At 43.1% G+C, this 21,340-nt stretch overlaps 1 protein-coding gene across 2 annotated transcripts; it reads right to left on the reverse strand.

Annotated features, from left to right (window-relative positions):
* Positions 1-3,017: 3,017 nt before the first annotated feature.
* LOC150060167 (sulfotransferase 1C2) lies at positions 3,018-21,110 on the reverse strand. Of its 2 annotated transcripts, none has more exons than XM_090336072.1 (8): positions 21,018-21,110; positions 15,455-15,627; positions 14,765-14,890; positions 9,069-9,166; positions 6,438-6,564; positions 5,346-5,440; positions 5,031-5,211; positions 3,018-3,320 (listed from the first exon to the last, which is right to left on the reverse strand). In XM_090336072.1, the coding sequence occupies exons 2-8, from the start codon at positions 15,603-15,605 to the stop codon at positions 3,208-3,210; spliced, it is 891 nt and encodes a 296-aa protein (XP_090192198.1). In that variant the 5' UTR covers positions 15,606-15,627; positions 21,018-21,110; the 3' UTR covers positions 3,018-3,207. The 2 variants fall into 2 exon arrangements, with proteins under 2 accessions (XP_090192198.1, XP_090192199.1); XM_090336073.1 differs by lacking the exon at positions 21,018-21,110 and adding an exon at positions 17,106-17,164.
* Positions 21,111-21,340: the final 230 nt, after the last annotated feature.

Raw genomic sequence — 21,340 nt, forward strand, 5'->3', positions numbered from 1 at the left:
TATAATAAAAACAAACAATAGGAAGTGGTGCTGTGGCTCAGTGGTAGAGCACAAGCCTTGAGCTGAAGAGCTCAGGGACAGTGCTCAGGCCCAGAATTCAAGCCGCACAACCCACAAAAAACATAAAAACAGAAACAAATAATAGCTAGTACGACATGCAGAAGTCTCATATATGGATTCATGCCTTTAAAAATCACACTCATTTTGAGCTAAATTAAAACATAAATAAAAACACATCAGATAGGCCGGGAGTTTGGCCTAGTGGTTAAAGTGCTTGCCTAGCATGCATGAAGACCCGGGTTCGATTCCTCGGTACCACATACATAGAAAAAAGCCGGAAGTGGTGCTGAGGCTCAAGTGGTAGAGCTCTAGCCTTGAGAAAGTCCAAGGACAGTGCTCAGGCCCTGAGCTCAAGCCCAGGACTGGCAAAAAAAAAAACCAAACAACAACAACAAAAAAACACATCAGATAATTATATTCATGATGTAATATTTTATTTTCTTAATTCATTACTGGGTTTTAAAGCAACTGATTAACAATTAGAAAAGAGAATAAGTTTTTATTTTAAAGCTGTCTCTTAAAAATAAATGAACTATTTCATATAGTAACACAACTTTGCCTTTATAAAACTAGTATAATATGCTTTGCAATCCATAATTTTTCACATGCTGGTATTTTAAATTCTGAATACAAATGAGAACTCCAAGCAGTCACACAGAAGGCCATAAGAGAAGAAGTTCAAGTTTGTGTCTTTGCCTCTACAAAAATTGTGTTACCACTGTTTATCTGAATTCTACTGTTAATGCAGAATCTAAGGAATATTCAGCCACTAACCATTAGAGATACAGATTGTACCTGAACTGAATTCTAGTGATTCAGACTGCTATGAACTTAACCTCAAAAGGAGGTAGGTATAGCTATTTCTGGTTGTAGTTATGGGGGTGGAGAATCTCTGAATCAACTTCCATACAAAGGAGATACAAACAAAACAATAAAAATATACAATGCAATGAGGATTATTTTTGCTGTTCCTGGGGCTTGAACACAGGGCCTGGGAACTATCCTTGAGCTGTCTCAAGGCTTAAGGCTCTGCCACTTGAGCCATAGCACCATTACCAGCTTTTTTTTTCTATGTATGTGGTACTGAGGAATCAAACCTGGGTCTTTGTGCATGCTAGGCAAGCACTCTACCACTAGGCCTAACTCCTGGCCCTGCTTTGCTTTTTCTTTGGCTAATAGTCTTGGAGCTTCTAATCTATTATCTATAGATACATTGCTTTGAGACCTCTGGTGTGGAGCCAGCACATCATGACATAGTGGAACAAAATTTCTCACCTCATGAGTGAGAAAGGAAGCAAAAGAAGCTGGATCATACTGTTCTTCTCAGGGCATGTTCCAATGGCTTCTTTTAGGAACCTTTCCTAAAAGCTCTATCACCTCACTCTGGACCATGCTGTTGCCCAATCCTTGAGCACCTGGACCTTTAGGAGACACACCATATCCGAATTACAATAGTGTTAAGAAACAATGAGAAGCAGGGAGTGGTGGCTCACATTCAAAAAGCTGAGATCTGAAGATCACAATTCAAAGCCAGCACACACAGAAAAGGCTGTGAGGCTCCAATATCCAAGTAAGCACCTGAAATCTAGAAGTAGAACTGTAACTCAGTTGGTAAAAGGCCAGAAAAGAAATAGAACAGAAAAGCTAAGCTAAGATCCTGAGTTCAAACTTCAGTGCCAGCACAAAAATACCACACACAAAAAACAGAAAAACAATGAAAACAAGGAGAGTCTACCTGGGGTAGTGTATCATCTAATTCCTTTCACTAAGTGAGCTATTTGGAATGGAAGGAAACTAGGCAAAGTCAGGAATTGGTGATTTGAGATGCACCTGCTTGCCTCCATTCACTCATGCAACAAATTCTTTTTGATAGATGCTGTGTATCAGGTGTTAGGAGTAGGATGACAGATAAGACATAAATATAAGAAATTTATAACTTAGTGAGTGATATTGATGAATGGATAAGTACCGAGAAACAGAGCTACACCTGGAGAAAATATGGGAACTGGGTACAAAGGACATTGATTGGTCTTTGTTTGAAGGGATCCCAGAGAGAAAGGCATGGAATGCCAAGGCTCAATTGTTTGAAAGCCTGCCATCGAAGCTGACATTTTTTGGTAATTCTTTTCTTTTCTCATTAAAACGTTTTTATTATTTTTATTATTGTCCTTAATTACTTGTACAAAAGAGTTGTCATTCGACAAAGCAATTCATAAATGTAATGCGTTGTCTTGAAGAAGTAACCCCTTTCAACATTCTAACCCATCCCTCCATTCCCCTCACTCTTCTTTTTAATTTTGAAGGATATACATACATTGTATTATTGGCTGCATTCTCCCCCCTATCCTCTTCATTCATTTTTCCTTACTCCTTGACCCCACCCCACTCTTTTCAAGTACTCACTCCCTGGTGTCTTATTTTACTGAGCTTAGATTTTGCTTTTCGAAGGAATTACACTAGTGGCTGTGTCCCTCAAATCTACTGTAAGTTGATATTGCTGATAACAATTCTATCTCCTATTTTTTGCCTTTTCCATAATACAAGTCAAATGCCCCGAAGGACACCCTCACACTTCATGTTTCCCATATGACCAGCACCAAAAATCCCTTAGATAGGGGTTGGGTTCTGTTACTTCCTCTGTGCCCCGTCTCCTCAGCCCAGAGTGCTCAGAACAGTGCTCTCTTGGGCTGCTTCCTCTGAGAGGGGCTCCCGGGGGATCTCTTCCCATATGGGCCCACAAGCCTAGACTGGCATTGCCTGATGTGGCTGGGTCATCACAAATTTCATGGTATTAATATAGATGTACTCTCATATTCTACTATTCAATGTATCGTTAAACTATAGACTAGAAGAATAGGGGTTTCTAGAAGAATGAGGATTTTAAAAACTCCTTGATGTGTTAAGGTCTTTAGTTTGTTAAACTATTTGTTTTTCATTAGGCTGTTTGGTTTTATAAAGAACACTGGAGAAAATAGGCTTTTTGACATGGCTGCTTTACATGTAGTTGTAACACAGTGTTTATCACAGAAACATTTTATACCATAACCATGTACATTTACAATGAGCTTTTGCAGCAATTCTTTTAGCTAGGACTGAGGGTTGAGGGCCACACCTGCATTCACCCTGCTTTTCAGATATAAGCCCTGCTCAGAGTTCCATGCAGAAGTTTATGGAAGTTCCTTCCATCTTTGTCCTGTAGATTTCCTCAAACCTTTCATTCTGGGCCACAGTGAAGTAGTTTTTCCAGTCACCGACCATCCCTGAAAGACAGAATCCCAGACAGGAACATTAGTCTCAGAGGCCCTGAGTAAAGTGTGAAGGTACATATTGGAACTGGCCCACCCGACTTCCCCTCTGTGGACACTGGACTACCTGAAGCTTTCTGCTCCAGGAAGCAACCTTAGGGGACTGTATGCAGAGGTGCAACTTCTAAATCAGGCAGACAACTGACACAAGGGAGCTGGTGACATGGCACAACCTGGCCTCACCTGGATGTAGTATATTTACATGTTGGACACTTGCAGATGTAAAAATGAATTACACACATGCAACCACATGCTAGCACCGACCAAAAATTCAGATATAACAAAAACCAACTGAGGTGATTCTATGCACATGACATCCAAGAAGCAACACACTCAATGGGTGACTATTGCATTGGTCATCTTTGGCAAACAGTGATTTGACTGGAAAGGGACATGAGAGGGAACTTTCTGGGTTGAAAAAAATGTTTGCTATCTTCATTGGGATTCTGGTGTTGTGGCTTCATATGTTTATCTAAATTTGTTGAACTCTTTGCATTTATTTAGATGAAGATTACGTCACCATTAGAAACAATTAGAATGAGATACTATTTTTCACCAATTAGGTTAAAAAAATGGATCCAGCACTGAGCTTGAATGCAGAAGAGTGTGAATGCTCTTATTTAGCTTTTCCACTCAAGACTGGTGCTCTACTACTTGAGCCACTTCTGGCTTTTAGATATTTAATTGGAAATAAGAATCTCATGGATGGGCTGGGAGTGTGGCCTAAAGGTAGAATGCTTGCCTAACATGCACAAAGTCCTGGGTTCGATTCCTCAGTATCACATACACAGAAAAAGCTAAAAGTGGAGCTATGGCGCTAGCCTTCAGAAAGTTCAATGACTGCCCTGAGTTCAAGCCCCAGGACTGGCAAACAAAAAACAACACCCGAAACAACAACAAAAACACTGGCCAACTAAAATGACTACTTTTGGAAACAAGAACCATGAAATATTACGTGAAGGAGATGAGCTTGTTGCTGGTAGCTCATGCCTGCAATCCTAGCTACTCAGAAGACAGATCGGACAAGCACAGTAAAAACCAGCCCAGGCAGAAAAGTCTGTGAGACTCTTGTTTCCAATTAACCAAATGGAAGTGGAGCTGTGGCTCAAGTGGTAGAGTGCCAGCCTTGAGCAAAAAGCTAACAGTTCCTAGGCCCCGAGTTTAAGATCAAGCTGTATTGGTAGAGAGGAGGAGAAAGAAGAGAGAGAGGGAGAGAGAGGGGGAGAGTTATTGTTGAGAATCATGATGTAGGAAAGATTTGGTCAAGGGCAAGGTCAAGTTCTGAACAGAAATGGAGGCAGCAGAAGGTCTAGAGTAGAAAAACAATACAATCAGTTCAAGACCAGAGGCTAGCCAGTCGAGGCAAGCAGACATTGCTGTGGACAGTAGCTGGAGTTGCAAGTAGAACCATGGGCTCCTGTGGCTGAGACCCCAGATCCTAGAGTTCAAGGTTCCTGGTGAGATCTAGACAATAGTGGCTCTGCCATTAGTTATCAATGAACTGCATAACCTCTGTTGTTTGCAGGGCTCTCATGTCTCATCTACATCAGGCTCAAGTCCTCAGCCTTGTTAGAAACAGATATACATAATTAAGATGTGTTGTTAGATCCTCTTGGCAATATGTTACTAGCAAAGTTGAATATTTGATAAAAAGTCCCCACAAACCTTTCCTCATGAAGGGGGAAATGGAAAGGTCCATCACAGATTTGGGGACTGTAGAACGATTTGTCATGGGATTTTCTTTCATTTTCTCAAATGTTGTCTCCTGGACAATTGTATTGAGCACTGCTTCATCCACGTCCCTTCCCATGAACTTCATCACCTTCTGAATTTCATGCTTTGGGTCCTGTGTGGAGGGTGACATCGCATTGGAAAGAAAGAGAATTTCAGGAGGACATGTTTTAACCATGTCCTTCCAAGAAGACCAACCCTGAAACAGTCCTAGTTTCATTCCCCAAGTGTGACGTGGTTATTACTTACCTTCTTTATATCCTCATAGAAGAGGAATAAAATCTGGTATCTGTCTTTATTCTCCCACCAGCCTTTCACATGGTCAAACCAGGATCCCCAAATCACTGTAACAGACAGACACAGAAAGTTCACAAAACCTTCTGAGAGTTAGGGTTCAATTGACCTGAAGTATGTTGGAGAGGGAAAGGGAAGATTCTGGATTGGGTAGACCCCAAGGGTCTTGAGGTGTTCGATTTGGAGAACCATATGAATCAGGGCGGCCTTGGGTTATTTGTCTTAACATGCTACTGAAAGTGGCTTCATGTCATGCATGATTCCCTTGACATATCTTCACTGGGATGACAACACAGGGTGATATTGGGGTTTGGATATGTGCTGAAGGCTTGCTCCCCAGCTAGGAATGAGCTATCACTGGGAAAGGCAAGCCCTGGACGATCAGCAAGGCCCCAAGTATCAGAGTATTGAGTATCAGCTCTACTGATGTGTGTGTGTGTGTGTGTGTGTGTGTGTGTGTTGTGTATGTTGGTACTAGGACTTCAACTTAAGGTCTTGTATTCTTGCTTTGTATTGTTACTCAAGGCTGGTGCTGTACCACTTAGACAACACCTCTCCTCTTGGCTTTTTGGTGGCTAACTGAAGACAAGAGTCTCATGGACTTTCCTGCCTAGGCTGGATTTGGAAATCCAACCTTCAGATCTCAGTCTCCCTAAGTGCCACCAGACTCTGGCATTACTGATATTTTGAGCTAGGTAAGTCTTTATTTGTGCTATTGAGAAATGACGGGATGATGAGTGTGCCCTTCCATCCATGGGCTAACCCAAAGATGAGTTCCTACTGAATGGAGATAGTAGGTCCTAGGAGTGTGCCTTTGAGAATGTTTCTGCTTCTGGGCTGCCAAGAAAGGAGTAGCTCTGCTCCATCACACTCTCAAACCATCATGGTCTTCCTCACCTCAGTTCCTGAGTAAAGGAGCCAGTTAGCCATGGATGAAACCTTTTGATTGGAGCCAGAATAAATTCTTGTTCCTTTAAATTGTTTCCTCAGGTATTTATCACAGTGACAGGATACTAACATAGATGTGATGTATTTTTTTCCCCTTACCTTTTCCATTGATGAAGGTTTCAAAATATTCTTCCCAGGTCCCAGGGTCAGGGAGCCCATGATTCATCTTTTGGAAATGGTAGTAGGAAACCATGCAGTCTTTGGCATTCCGAGCTACATAAAGGAACTATGGGGTAAGAAGAGAGGAGGGTTAAGGATGGCATTAAAAGTGGATTTTCACAGAATTCACTTGGGTTGAATCATGTTGGCCTTGTATTTGCCAATTCTGCTCTTTTCAACTCTGTCCTAATTGTTAGCTAGCTTGATTCCTGATTTCCTCTTAAGGAGCAAAATTTTCCTTTAGAAATGATGACTTGTCATCTCACTAAGAAGCGACCATGTAAGTTTGGTAGGCATTGCCAAGCTGGTGAAGAGTTTGTGCCAGGCTAGGTGCCAGTGGTTTATACGTGTAAGTCTAGTTTTCTAGGCATTGTTTCTGGAGAGGCAGATTTTTCACAACATTGGGGGCAAGGAAACATTCAGCAATTTGGAAACTGCTGACAATAATTTGAGATTGAGAGCTTCTCCACATGCTGCCTGTTGCAGACACGGCAATTAAAAATGTTCATTTTGGCAATTCTCCCTCTCCTTTTTGTGCTGTGCTGGAGTGTGAACTCAGGTCTTTCACCCTTGCTTGTTTTTTTTTTTTCTTTCTTGTCCTACCATTAGAATCACACCTCCATTTCCAGGTATTTGCTGGTTATTTGGAGATAAGAATCAAATGGCTGTTTCTGCTGCAGCTCAGCTTCTTGTACAGCTAGTGTTATAAGTGCAAGCCACTGGCATCTGGTACAATTTCTTTTTGTTTTTCATTTTCTTTTTTTATTAAAAGATTTTATTAACACTGATTTTTTTACATCATATTTCAAATGTCAAGTTTAACAAACAAGTATTCAAGAATGGAATATCTATATGCAATCACTGGCACATAAATTTAAGAACAAAATTAAAATTAAGCTGAGAGTTTGTATGTCATAGATACATCGATGTATATAATATATATCAATATATATTAGAGGATATATATCCCATCATAGACTTATATGTCTATATAGTTATATTTATATCTCCAAGTTCATGTCAATGACCTTGAGTACCTGAGTATTGAGTCATTGCTCTTGTACTGTTTGGATCTAATATCCACATATCAAGGAGACCATGCGCTTTTTGTTCCTTTGGTCTTGACTTATCTCAGTCAATATGATTTGCTCTAGTTCCATCCACTTCCCAGCGAATGCCATTATTTTATCTTGTCTGGTGGCTATGTAGAATTCCATTGTATATATGTACCACATCCTTTCATCTGTATTAGGGCATCTGGGTTGTTTCCATGGCTTGGCTATTGTGAATAGTGCAGAAATGAATATGGTTGTGCAAGTATCCTTACCATATTCTGGGTTATGATGTTCAGGGTAGATGCCTAGGAATGGTAAAGCTGGGTAGTAGGGAAGGTCTACTTTTAGTTTTTAGAGGAATCTCCAAAAAGCCTTCCAAAGTAGCTGTACTAGTTTACATTCCCAGCAGCAGTGCAGTAGGGTTCCTCTTTCTCCACAACCCTGCCAGCATTTGTCATTATCTGAGTTCAGAATAATGTCCATTCGGATTGGGGTAAGGTGGTATCGTAAGGTTGTTTTTATTTGCATTTCCTTTATGACCATGGATGATGAGCATTTTCTCATACGTTTCTTTGCCATTTTTACCTCTTCCTTTGATAAGTCTGTCTTTAGTTCCCTTGCCCATTTAGTGATTGGTTTGTTGGGTTTGGGGGGATTAATTTTTTTATTGTTGGGATAATGTAATGAGGGGTTGCAGTTATATTCATCAGGTAGTAGGTGCATTACTTCTCACATAATGATAACCATTTGGGGGGAATTAATTTCTTGAGTTCCCTGTAGATACTGGACATTAAGCATTTGTCTGATGTGTTATTGGTAAATATCTTTTCCCAGTTGGTTGGCTGTCTTTCTACTTTAGTAACTAGTCCTTTGCTCACATACGTTTCCCTAACTGTATGCCTATCCTCAGAATTTATCTTCTTAGTCTTTTTCTCTTCCTTCCAACCTCTGAGAAAATCATGTCCTTCCCAGCAAGACTGGCCGGTCTCCCCTAAGGGCCAGCCTTCCCTGGGATATTAAGAACATGATAAATAAGATCCCAGGATAAATGAGGAACCCAGAGTCTTGCCCAAGTAACTCATGTTCCTTGTTATTTGCAACACTTCCCTGTGGCTTCTACTTTCTTACCTTGCTTGAAGTCACTAAGGTGAGCATCACCTGAATGTTCGGTTTAATTTTCTTTTTTCTTTTTTTTTTTTTTTGCCAGTCCTGGGGTTGAACTCAGGGCCTGAGCACTGTCCTTAGACTTTCTCAAGGCTAGGTCTCTACCACTTGAGCCTCAACACCACTTCCGGCTTTTTTGTATGTATGTGGTACCATGGAATCGAACCTGGGTCTTCATGCATGCTAGGCAAGCACTTTAACCACTAGGCCAAACTCCCGGCCCACGGTTTAATTTTTATTAAAGTTTTTCATTTAATTTTCATTAAAAGATATAAAAATGAGGACATTGTGGGCTGGGGTCTTCAGGACTTGCTGTCAGTGGGCTTCTCCCCCAGGGAAGCTGCTGTCCTACCTTGCAGTTGTTTTCCCAGAAAGATGGTGGCAGCAACTGAGTGGAAAGGTGAGTCTTTAGTATCCGTGGAGGGGGCATGGCATTTGCTTTGTCCACACCTTTAAAATAAGTCAACAGAAAAAGTGTGTGTGGTTATATATACTGGAGACTTTTGCTCCATGATCTGTTCAGAACATCCTGTTGGATGCCCATCTTTTTCTTTTCTCTTCTTCTTCTCAAGCCAGGCACTGGTGGCTCACACCTGTAGTCCTAGCTACAAAGGAGACTGAGACCTGAGGATCACAGTTTGACGCCAATCTGGACAGGAAAGTCCATGAAACTCTTATTCCAATTAACCAGCCAAAAGCCAAAAGCAGAGCTGTAGCATATGTGGTAATGTACCAGTGTTGAGTGAAAAACCTAAAGGACACTGCTCAGCCCTCAGTTCAAGTGCCAGTACCCCCCCTACACAATTATGTTCAAATTGTTGTATAAATACATGATAATTTAACATGTCTATTTATGTTTATGGTACATCTTGACTAGAGTCACTTCTTGCATCATTCTCCCCAGCTCCCATGTTTTATTTTGTTCTCGCTCTAGAGCTTGAACTCAAGGCCTCATGCGTGAACCCTCATAACCTCTAACCCCAATAACCCTAACCCTAACCATCCTAACACTAACCCTAATCTTAATATTCCTAACCCTAACAAGCCTAACAGCTCTAACAACCCTAACCCTAACCCGAGCAGCCCTACCAGATCTAACAACCCTAACCTTAATAACCTTGACCCTAATCCTAACAAGCAAAAGGCCAGAAGTGGCACTGTAGTTCAAGTGGTAGAGTGGCAGGCTTGGGGGAAAATATCAAGCAAAAGTATGAGGACTTGGTATGTTTAGTGAGGGCAAAACTCTTAACAAAATTACAAAAGAAGTGAAGAAATTATCTTATGAATAACCATGGAAATACAATCTGAAAAAACCCACACATAAGTCCTGCATGCATAGACAAGGAATATAAACAACTACGTGAACATTTATAAAGAAATAGAAGAAAATGGTGATCATGAACAAGAACAACGAATACCAAAGAGGCTGGGAAATTGCAAAGGTTCTATAAGCGAATCCAGTTAAAGAGTACAATGGGTTCAGATGCAATGAAAAAACTGTTGTAGAGCTAGAGGAGCACAAGCAAGAGACTGATATGAAAACAACTGGAGACACAGCAGAAGACACGATGGACAGAAGGCAAAGATAAAATCTCAGCCTCTGGGCCAAAACCCCGGGGAGTCTCTGTGGGGTCATTTTTCTTCCCAATATGGTGGCTTTCATCTTGGTGGACAAGATTCCATGCCCTGCAGTGGTCATCCGGGGTCTCAATGGGGCTTAGTTCACATTTTGACCATAGTCATCTTCCAGGGTAAGAAGCCAACAGCTGCCTTCTCCTGACCAGTGCTCTTGGACAGAGGTTGGGGATTGTTGGCCCAGCTCCAACTCCACAATTTCCTTTCCAAGAGCCCCAGAGTCAAGAGTGCTGCTATGGGCTTGGGGGCTCTACATAAAGCAGCCCACCGGCATTTCATGTCCATTTGCCTCTCTCTTCCTCTCTGTCTCATCCATAACTAGAAAGACTTGTTGATTATCTCACCATAGCTCCTGCATAGCCTCAGGTGCTCAAACCCCGGTTTGGGAAGCACGGGGTATAAGGTCTTGGAAAGGACACATCTCAGGCGGGAGCCCATTCCTGCTGCATTGGCCGGAGCAAGGGGCATTTGGAGTCATTCTTTTGCTTTCATCATCTGCACCAAGATCTTCATCACTAATACCCTAGCCTGTGATTAGAGCCAAATAAGTTATGGCTGTGTGAATCCCACAGCCACACAAGTCACTCCAGCCAGTTTTGTGCCAATGGTCTTTACAGGGTAGGAAGTTAGTAAGCTTTATTTTTTCCCTCCCTCTAGAGTATTGGCAGTCTGACAGGAGAGACAGCACTCAACAATGATAGTAATGGATGTGGTGTGTGTGTGTGTGTGTGTGTGTGTGTGTGTATGTGTGTGTGTGCCCTTTAGCTATGTTTGCTCAAGGCTGGAGTTCTGCCATTTGAGCCACAGCTCTACTTGAGTACTTGAGGCTTTTTGCTGGTTAATTGGATGTAAGATCATCAGACTTTCTTGCTGTCTTGGCTTTGAACTGTGTAGCTAGGATTATAGGAGTGAGCCACCGGTACCCAGTTTGGATGCTCTTCTGGGTTGTCCTCTCTAAGAATATTCTCTGGTTATGTGACCCTTACCCAACCCACAGCACTCAGGGCTAATGTTGGATGCAGTACTTACTGTGAATTGGTCTGCACTTGTCTTTATGGGATCATAAAGTAGTGAAGGTATGAAACCTTGCAAACAGCCCAGGGCCTGTAGTTTGTTGAATTGCACCATCATTTCCAAGTCTTTCCAAACCTACACAGTGATTTTGTAGGTGGGAGTTGGGCAGAAGTGAAAGAAGCTTGAAAGAGATGCTGAGGAACCCTCACGCATGGGGTTGACTCTCTCAGAGTTTTCCAAGGATGGTTTTGATCCTTGACTCACATGTGTGAGTCTGTGTCAGAGCAGCTCTTCTCTTTGGGTCCTCATCTTTGTGTCAGGGACTCACTTCTCAGAGATAAGACCTCTGCACAGCTGAGTTTCCATCTGACATTCTTCTGCACCTGGGAAGCCCTCCTTCCCCTCCCTCCTGCCCCCGCGGCCCCCAGCCTGGGACTGTGTGTTACACTTGAGCCACAGGCACTGTGCTTCCTAAAGAGCTTCATAGGCTTCTGTGGCATGACGAGCTGGACGATTGGTCACTGTGCTCTGTCAAACTTTTACAACTGCTGAGGTTGACCTGACCTCACTTGCGTTTTGCTGACTGGATAATTACACAGTTGGTAATCTGGACATTCTACTCATTACTGTCAAAGAATATCTCATCAGAAATCTTGCTCAGCCCTTCTTCCCCTATACCCCAATCTCTCTCCCCGTCTCTTCCTCCCTCTATCGTGTGTTTGCGTGCGCTCGTGCGCACTCTGGAGGTTGAACTCAGGACCTTGCACTTGCTAGGCAATTATTCTACCAATTGAGTCTCAGCCCTTTTGGCTTTAATTATTTTTTTAGATGGGTCTTGCTTTTTTGTTTTTATTTTTTGTGACTGTCTTGGGGCTTGAACTTAGGGCCTGGATATTGTCCTTGAGTTTTGTTTGCTTGTTTGTTTTGACAGTCTTGGGGCTTGAACTCAGGGCCTGAGCACTGTCCTTGGGCTTTTCTCCAGGCCAGCTCTCTACCACTTGAGCCACATCACCACTTCTGGCCTTTTCTATGTATGTGTTACCAAGGAATCGAACCTGGGTATTTGTGTTTTCTAGGCAAGCACTGTACCACGAGGCCAAACTCCCTGCCCATGCTTGAGTTTTTTGTGCTCAAGGTTAACACTCTGCCACTTGAGCCACAGCTTCACTTCTGGCTTTTGGGTAGTTAACTGGAGATAAGAGTCTTACAGATGTTCCTGCTAAGGCTGTTTTTGATCTGTGATCTTCATATCTCAGCCAACTAAGTAGCTAGAATTATAGACATGAACCACCAGTGCACAACTTAGCTCTTGCTTTTTGAGTAAGATAACCCCAGTCCTCAATCTTTCTACTTACATATAGCTGAGTTTACAGATAGGATCCACCATGCCTGGCTTGTTGAATGAGATTGAGTTCTTACTAACTGTTTTGCTCAGTCTGGCCTCAAACTGCAGTCTCCCTGCTCTCTGACTCCCAGGTAGTTAGGATCATAGATCTGAGCCACTTTCTTTTTGAGACAAGGTCTTGGTATCTGATCCAGTTGCCTGAACTTGCTATATAGTCCCAGCTGGTATCAGACATGAGAAATCCTATTGCCTCAACTGTGTGTTGGGGATTACAAGCATGAACACAATGTCTAGATCTTTTTCTTTAATCTCCTAAATTGTCAGAGGGAAAACAACAGTGGCAAGAGCAAAATGAAGAAACACCATCAAAAGCTAGGCTTGGTTGGCTCAAGGAGCTCATAGCATACCTGCTGAGGCAAGAGGGTTAGCATGCAGAGGCCACTGCTTTAGGTGTTTTACATGTATGGAATTCATTTCGTGGTCACGGTAAGCACCGTCTATTGCATTTTGTAGCTCAGGAAACTAAAATGAGGACTCATGGAATCAGGATACACACACACACACACACACACACACACATTTTGGTGCTGGCACTGGCACTTGAACGTAGGGCCTGGGCACTGCCCTTTAACCTTTTTGCTTAAGGCTAGTGCTATTACTTGAGTCAATCTTTTTTTATGCTTTTTTGGTGATTAATTGGAAATAAGAGTCTTCTTGACTTTCCCGCCTGGGCTGGCTTTGAACTGTTCTTCAGATCTGCCCTTTGAGTAGCTAGGATTAAGTGTGAGCCACTGGTGCTCTGCTACAGCCAGGATCTAAGCCCTACTTTTCTTTTGTACCATCTTGATGCAGAGGTTACAAAGTGGAAGCGCCTGACTGCACAGCGATTGGGTCCCAATGAGGAAGGCAGAGATATGGAGCCAGAACCCTATGGATAGTATATAGCCAAAGAGTACCAGGCATTGGTTCCTAATAAGGAACTCTAAGAGCCAGAAGAGCCAGATGTGCTGAACTGGAGACATACCTGTGTGTGGGGAGCACGCTTCTGCACACATCAGCTCAGGAGCCGTGTCTCAGGCATTTGCCAGGATCTATCAGCCTGTCAAGGACTGCGTCAAGAGCTCCAGACTCCAATGAGAGGGAGTGGTACTGACTTGCCCTCCCATGGCTTCAGTTACTTGTGTCTCAAGTTCTAATCACACAGTTGGGGCAATGCTGTGATTTAGGGAAGGACGCCTCCCATCCATGCTTGTTGGGTAAAATCTGATAACAACCATTTACCCAGGCTGTTTTCTTTTGCCCTATAGTGTGATGCTTTTTGGGGGGGAGAGGGAGAGTCATGGGGCTTGAACTCTGGGCCTGAGAGCTCTCCATAAGCTCTTTAGCTCAAGGCTATCACCCTACCCTTGAGCCATGGTGCCTGCCTTTTTTCTTTAAATGAAGAGAAAATCTTCCATGTCAATCATTGCCTGAAACAGGTTCCACTGTTGGATACACTGTTCCACTGTGTGTGTGTGTGTGTGTGTGTGTGTGTGTGTGTGTGTGTGTGTGTGCGCGTGCGTGCGTGCGTGTTAGTGAATGATCAGGTACTCCCTGTGGAGCTGGAGGGGTGTAAATAGCCGTTGAATAACATTTTGTACCTTCTCTGAGTTCTGGAGTTGCATATGACTTGGGTAGAGATGCTCAAGAAGTAAACTGGCTGTGGAAGTCCCTGCAAAACTAGACAGAATCTGACTCTCAGACCATCTGCCTGCCTTCCTTCTTTCCTTCCCTCTTTCCTTCCCTCCTTCCTTCCTCCCCTTCCCACTTCCCTTCCCCCTCACCCCCACTCTCCCCTCCCCTCCCCCCTTCCCTCTTTTTCTTCCTTTGGCAGTATTGGGCTTTGAACTCAGGGCTTCTTGCTTGTTCCACTACTTTAGCCATGTCATTCTTCTTGGTGATTCACTTTGGGTGAGGTGGGGGGGGGAAAGAGAGATAAAAAAACAGGATTGTTGGGGTGGGGAGGATGGAGACTGGAGAAGAAGGAAGGCTACATGGGTGGGAGAGCACCTCACCTGAGGGCTGGGGTGGCTTTGCCCACTCAATAAAAGGGTGGCGATGCTGAATGAGGGCTCGCTGGCACTTCTCCACATCCCCATTCTGTTCAATCATATCCACAATTTCCTGAATCCATGTTGTGCCTGAGGGTCAGAGAGGAGGGTTAAGGAGCAAAATCTTGTTAGTTAATGTTTTCTGCATGTTCTGAGCAAGCACAGGGGCAAGTAGACAGCTGGTGACTATAATCTGCCCTGTGGTCAGAGTCCTGTTACCCAGGGCAGATGAAAGCGCTGTCTCTGCAGGGAGAAGAGCACAGAGGCAAAGCCCACAGCTACTCAAGAGCAGTGCCTGTTCCATAACCGCTTCCCGGGTCCTCAGAAAAGCCAGGGTACGATACAACTGGGCACATGTGAATTGATGGGACAGCAAGGAACAAGTTTACTTTCCTTTTGTGCTGGTACTGGAGCTTGAACACAGGGCCTTGCTTGGCTTTTTTTTTTTTTTCCCTCAAGACTAGTACTCTGCACTTGAGCCACAACTTCACTTCTAGCTTTTTGGTGATTAATTGGAGGAAAGAAACTCATGCACTTTCCTGTCCGAGCCGCCTCTGAATCTTGATCCTCAGATCTCAGCACTCTGTGTAGTGGGGTAGCTAACTTAGATGAGCTTAGATGACGCTGCTTCTGCAGGGGAGGGGCCACAGCCACCTGATTTAGGGTAGGTACAGATGAGGAGATCGTCGGGCTTGGCCTGAAAGTTCTGGATTTGGCTCCAATTTTCCACTGATGACTGCAACAGGGGAACCCCCTCCACCTCTTTTATTAGGAGTTCTTTCTTCAACTGTGGGGTTTGGGCCATAGTGTCTCCAGGTGGAGGGTCCCTATAGGAAGGGAAGAGAGAAGACTATAGTAAATTACACATGATAAGATATTGACCATTTTAACCAGTGTGTCTCTGTTAAACACCAACTCCCCAGTCCCTCCCCCAGTTCCTGGTAGCCACCATTTACCTTCCAGTATCTATGACATTGAGATGCTTCATATAAGTAAATCATACAATATTTGTATTTTTTTTGATATGTGTGTCTGTGCTGTTACTGAGGCTTGAACTCACAGCCGTGCACTTTCGCTTGGAATTTTTGTTCATTTGAGACACACCTTCACTTCTGACTTTTTTGCTAGTTAACTGGAGAATGTGGTGGAGCAGAGATTGGGACAACAGGTATGCTAGGGAGAATGAGGTCATTCCAGTCCTCTTTGCAGGCCTAGGATGTGTTTTTAAAAGCTCAGGATGGGCGTTGGGAGTTTGGCCTAGTGGTAGAGTGCTTGCCAAGGGTGCACAAAGACCCAGGTTTGATTCCTTGGGACCACATTCATAGAAAAAGCTGGACGTGGTGCTGTGGCTCAAGTGGTAGAGCACTAAGCCTTGAGAAATCCCAACGACAGTGCTTAGGTCCTGAGTTCAAGCCCTGAGAGTGGAAAAGAAAAGGCTCAGGATGTTAAAAATATCCTCATAGGCAGAGAAAATGGTCAAAGTCATGTGATGGTGTTCCTGCCTGTAATCCTAGCTACTCAGGAAGCTGAGATCTGAGGATCACAGTTTAAAGTTATCCTGGGCAAGGAAGTTCATGAGACAGCTCAATCAACCAGCAAATAGCTGAAAGTGAAGCTGTAGCTCAAGTGGTAGAACACTAGCCGAGGCCAGGGACAGAGCCTAAGCTCTTAGTTCAAGCACTAGTTCTGGTGCCTATGCAAGCATGACCTTCCCCCAGCCCTTCCCCCCATGAAATAGTCAGGGCTGGAAAAGTTCAACTGGTTCTGGTGGGAGCGGGAAAAGAGAGATTCAGGGAGAGATTTGGGAAACTATTGCCTAGATTTCTAGATCTAATCTAGGCAGGAGTTGTGTGGCTACACATATCTTACAATTTATGTGTGTGTGTGTGTGTGTGTGTGTGTGTGTGTGTGTGTGTGTGTGTGTGCTGATCCTGGAGCTTAAACTCAGGGCCTGGGTGCTGTCACTGAAATTTTTGTGCTAAAGCCTGGTATTCTATCACTTAAGTCATGTTTCTGCTTTTGGCTTTTTGTGGGTTAATTGCAGGTTAGAGTCTCACATATTTTCCTTTCCCAGGCTGGATTTGAACCATAACCCCCCAATCTCAGCTTCCTGAATTACCTAGGATTGTGGCTATGAGCCACCAGTGGCAAGCAGCCACACATATCTTTTGTTATTTATTCTTTTCTTGTTGCCTAGTTTTTTTTTGGGGGGGGGGCCTGACTTGATACAATAACACCTATTTGACTAGAGATGAAAAAAATGCATGGAAGAGACAAAGCATTACTTTTAAGGCCTCATTCTTACCTTCAAACTCTAGCTGAATGGCAGCAGCTCCAATGCCTGCCCAAGGATAACTGAACAGGGTCAGTACATTCCAAGGAAGGAGGGTGGAGCTATCTAGATATGACTCTCTTAGAGGTTCAAGTTACCATGAGGCCAAAGGTTCATGAGCTTCAGCAAGCAGAAGGTATTTTGGGAGGTTCTCATGTCCATGGAGTCATTACTAGCAGTCTGCACTACCCAAACACAAACCCTGTTTGTATGGTGATTGTGTGATTGTGAATCTGGTACCCTGGCTGCCCTGTGGTCGTTTGGACGAGTGCCTGGAGACAAACACTGTTCATTCCTCCTAGACTGGCTGCACCAGGGCTTCCTGAACTTGTAGCAAGCCCGGTGTGCTTCCTGTTCTGGCACCTTCTTCCAGCTTAGCAGGGAATCCAACATGGGCAGGGACAGGCAGTATAGCAAGGCTTTATTGCTCAGAGAAAACTCAGCCGGAAGCCTTCTATGCTACCTTTTGCTAGAAAAAGTGTATGCCTATCTCAACACATAGCCCTTGTTAATCATTTATGCGTCAGCGCCAGGTTAGTTTACTTAACTCTTTCTGCCCTCTTAAATATACACAATACAAGATAAGCCAAATCATCAGATTCCTAGCCACTAAGATTTTTTTTTTCTGGTCATGGGACTTGGACTCTGGGCCTGGGCACTCTCCTTGAGCTTTCTCAAGGAGAACGCCCTAGCACTTGAGCCATAGCACCACTTCCAGTTTTTTCAATATATATGGTACCTAGGAATTGAACCCGGGTCTTCATGCATGCTAAGCAAGCACTCTACCACTAGGCCAAATTCCTGGCCCTGAGATGTTCTTTTTTGAAATATTTTATATTTTATTCTCTTTAAATAGTTGTGCAAAGGAGTTGCCATTCAACAAAGCAGCTTATGAATACAGTGTGCCTTTTTTTTTTTTGATCGGATATGGGGCTTGAACCCAGGGCCTGTGTGCTGGCCCTAAGCTAGCTTTTGTGCTCAAGGCTACTGTGCTACCACTTTGAGCCATGGGTCTACATCTGGCTTTTTGCTGATTAACTGGATATAAGAGTCTCATGGACTTTCCTTCCCTGGATGACTTCAAATTGTGCTCCTTAGATCTCAGCCTCCAGAGTAGCAAGGATTCCGTAATCCTTGCTACCTTGTACCACCCATTGGCTCCAGGCTTCAGCTATTAGTTTTTATTTTCCATCTCATTCAGAAGACATACTTGAATGAAGGTAGCTTAGGTTTCTGAAGTTCTTGGTTACCTGTGAAACCAAATGGATCATTCTGCCAACCTATTCATAACACACAGCTTTGATTTCTGGAATTCAAGTATGAAATCCACATTCAGCTGCGTTCCTGCCAAAGCTTCCCTTGCTTCCCTGGACCCTGTCTCTGCTGATGTCACGTAGTGGAGACCTCATGTTCCTCCCCTTTCTCAAAGGGTGCTTTCTTTCTTTAATTGTGAATGATGTTTTTTTAAATTTTTTTTTCCTTTTGCTCTCAAGTCATCTATCTTAGTGCTGTCAACTCCCAGTCCCAGGGCTGCCATGCTTCTCAGCATTCATTCAAAAATGTTTTCTGCAGCTGAAGTCCCTCATGTCTAACTGTCTGCTTATGTATTTAGAATACTGGAGCTACCACACATCAGATGTCACCATCTTTCACACTTGAAGCCTTACTTTGGATTCCTCTTACCTATCAGTGTCATTGATTAACTATTTATATATTTATTGCGGGAGCCCACCTACCCCAATAATGGGAGATAAACCCACAGTTCCTACAAATGCAAGAATTGCAGTTAGTAACCATTGCACATAAGTGCTTCCTCCTGAGAGTTGCACAATCCACCTTCCAATCACTCTGCTGTCCTCTGAGTTCACATCAGAATCCTTGTGGATGCTGATGGCCCAAACCTGGAAGTTTCCATCTGGAATTCAAGATACTCCTTAATATGACACCATTTACTATGGCCCTCTCATACCAGGTGAAATAAACAACTACCTGTTCCCTACACGCATTCCATGGTTCTGGACTCTCTGCTTCATGCTGCAATTCTCCTTGCCAAAATGCTTTTAATTCATTTCCATGGAGTCAAATCCTGAAGTCTTTCCTTAGGTTCCAGCTGACAGTAGTCAGCTTTTTAGAAATACAAGTTTTGTTAAGGCTTAATTCACATGCTCTATATGTTTCCTCTTTGAAGTTAAATTCAGTGGGTTTAATTACTCAGTATCCTTCTAATTTGTGTGTGTGTGTGTGTGTGTGTGTGTGTGTGTGCGCGCGTGTGTGAGATACTGGGGTGTGAACTCAAGGCCTCATGCTCTCATTTTTATTCTTCATTCATGGTTAGCACTCTACATTTGAGCCATACCTTCTAGCGTTTTGCTTGTTAATTGGAGATAAAGAGTCCCTTTGGTTTGTCTGCCACTTCTGGCTTTGAACTTCAATCTTTATATCTCAGCCTCCTGAGTAGCTAGGATTACAGGCATGAGCCACCACCACCTGGCTTACCATTGTATTTAACTTTCTAGTCACTGGCTCCTGGCACATCACTTTAACTTTAAGAAGATTTTTCTTTTTTTTGCATGAACTTATTTTTAATATTTAATGCACATTTATTATTTTTTATGCTTTCTTTTTATCTTTAAACAATTTTTTTATTGTTGGGGTCATGTATAGAGGAGTTACAGTTACATTCACCAGGTAGTGGGTGCATTACTTCTCACACATTGATACCCCTTCTCATAGTTTTTGTCTCCATTCTCCTCCCCCCACCCCCTCCCAATCATCTTGTTTTTCCCCCTTCCCTTTCCTATTTCAAATAAACAATTTCCTCTAGGGAAATTGTTCTTTAGTCTCATATGTTAAATATAAAGAGAAAATTATTGATTTAGGGTATGTAAGATAAATATCCTAATTATCTATAGCTCTATCTATCTATCTATCTACCTACCTACCTACCTACCTACCTACCTACCTATTATCTTTTGCCAGTCCTGGGACTTGAACTCAGGGCCTGAGCATTGTCCTTGGGCTTTCCTCAAGGGTAGTGTTCCACCACTTGAGCCACAGCTCCACTTCCAGCTTTTTTATGTATGTGGTACCGAGGTCTTTGTGTGTGCTAGGCAAGCACTCTACCACTAAGCAAAACTCCTGGTTCCTTGTCTGTCTATCTTGAAGATTAAACCCAAGGCCTTGCTCATGTTAGGCAAGTGCTCTATCACTGAGCTACATACTCAGCCCATAAACACTTTTCTTTTCCCTGTGCTGTAGATCAAACCCAAAGCCTTGCACTTGCCAGGTATGTACTCTATACTGAGTTAGATCTCCATTCTCTCCTAACCTCCACTTAAAAAATATCTCTAGGTAGAGTGCTCCCCTAGCATGCACGAAGACCCAGGTTTGATTCCTTGGGACCACATACATAGAAAAAGCTGCAAGTGCTGCTGTGTCTCATGTGGTAGGGCTCTTAAGCCTTGAGAAAGCCCAAGGACAGTGCTCAGGCCGCTGGACTGGGAAAAAAATCTCTAAGTAGATCAGGCTGGCCTTGAACTTGGAATTCTCCTTCTCTACTTTCCGAATGCTTCATTTAAAGGCAGGTGTCACCATTCCTGGAAAACACTATGATTTGTGTGTGTGTGTGTGTGTGTGTGTGTGTGTGTGTGTGTGTGTGTGTGTGTGTGTTAGGGGAACAGATCCAGGGTCTTGTGTATGCCAGGCAAATTTTAAAAAGGGTAGTCAAATTCAGTTGAAGTATACTCTTATTGTTTAAGGGTCTAAAAAACTCACCCTTTTAAATTTATAGTTTTTTGTTCATTGATTGAATCTATTTCATTTTAAGGATTGCTAAGTAAAGATAAAGCTCCAAAAATACTCTGAAGCCTTTTTCTTACTACTTACAGTTGGTCTTTAAGGCAAGCAGTATATCCCAGGTGAAGAAGTTGGGGTCCAGGTCTTGTCTTTTCTGAGAGTCTTAAACTAAGCCCCACCTTATTTGAGTGCCCTGATTTAAGATTAACTGGAAGTGTCAGAATCCAATCACTGTTGCCCTACCATTGGAGGGTGTGGCCACATCTTAGTGAAGCTGCAGCCCATAGGCTGGTGTGACATCCTTCTTCAAGAACTCATTTTCTAATGTTACCCTATCAGGGTTCTCATTAATGACTTTACTTTTGATATCATTGACCACTCCTGGATATGGGATCATGGCTGGATTGCTGACC

The sequence above is a fragment of the Megascapheus bottae genome, chromosome 7, assembly GCF_031878675.1.
Source record: "Megascapheus bottae isolate mThoBot1 chromosome 7, mThoBot2.hap1, whole genome shotgun sequence".
NCBI lineage: Eukaryota > Metazoa > Chordata > Mammalia > Rodentia > Geomyidae > Megascapheus > Megascapheus bottae.

Excerpts from the sequence above, each read along its gene's own strand:
- LOC150060167 (XM_090336072.1), bottom strand. The coding sequence starts at position 15,605 with ATGGCCCAAACCCCACAGTTGAAGAAAGAACTCCTAATAAAAGAGGTG. Across the intron at positions 9,167-14,764 it reads AAAGCCACCCCAGCCCTCAG|GTGTGGACAAAGCAAATGCC; the intron begins GTGAGGTGCTCT and ends CTTATTTTAAAG. Across the intron at positions 3,321-5,030 it reads TTCCCCCTTCATGAGGAAAG|GGATGGTCGGTGACTGGAAA; the intron begins GTTTGTGGGGAC and ends TCTGTCTTTCAG.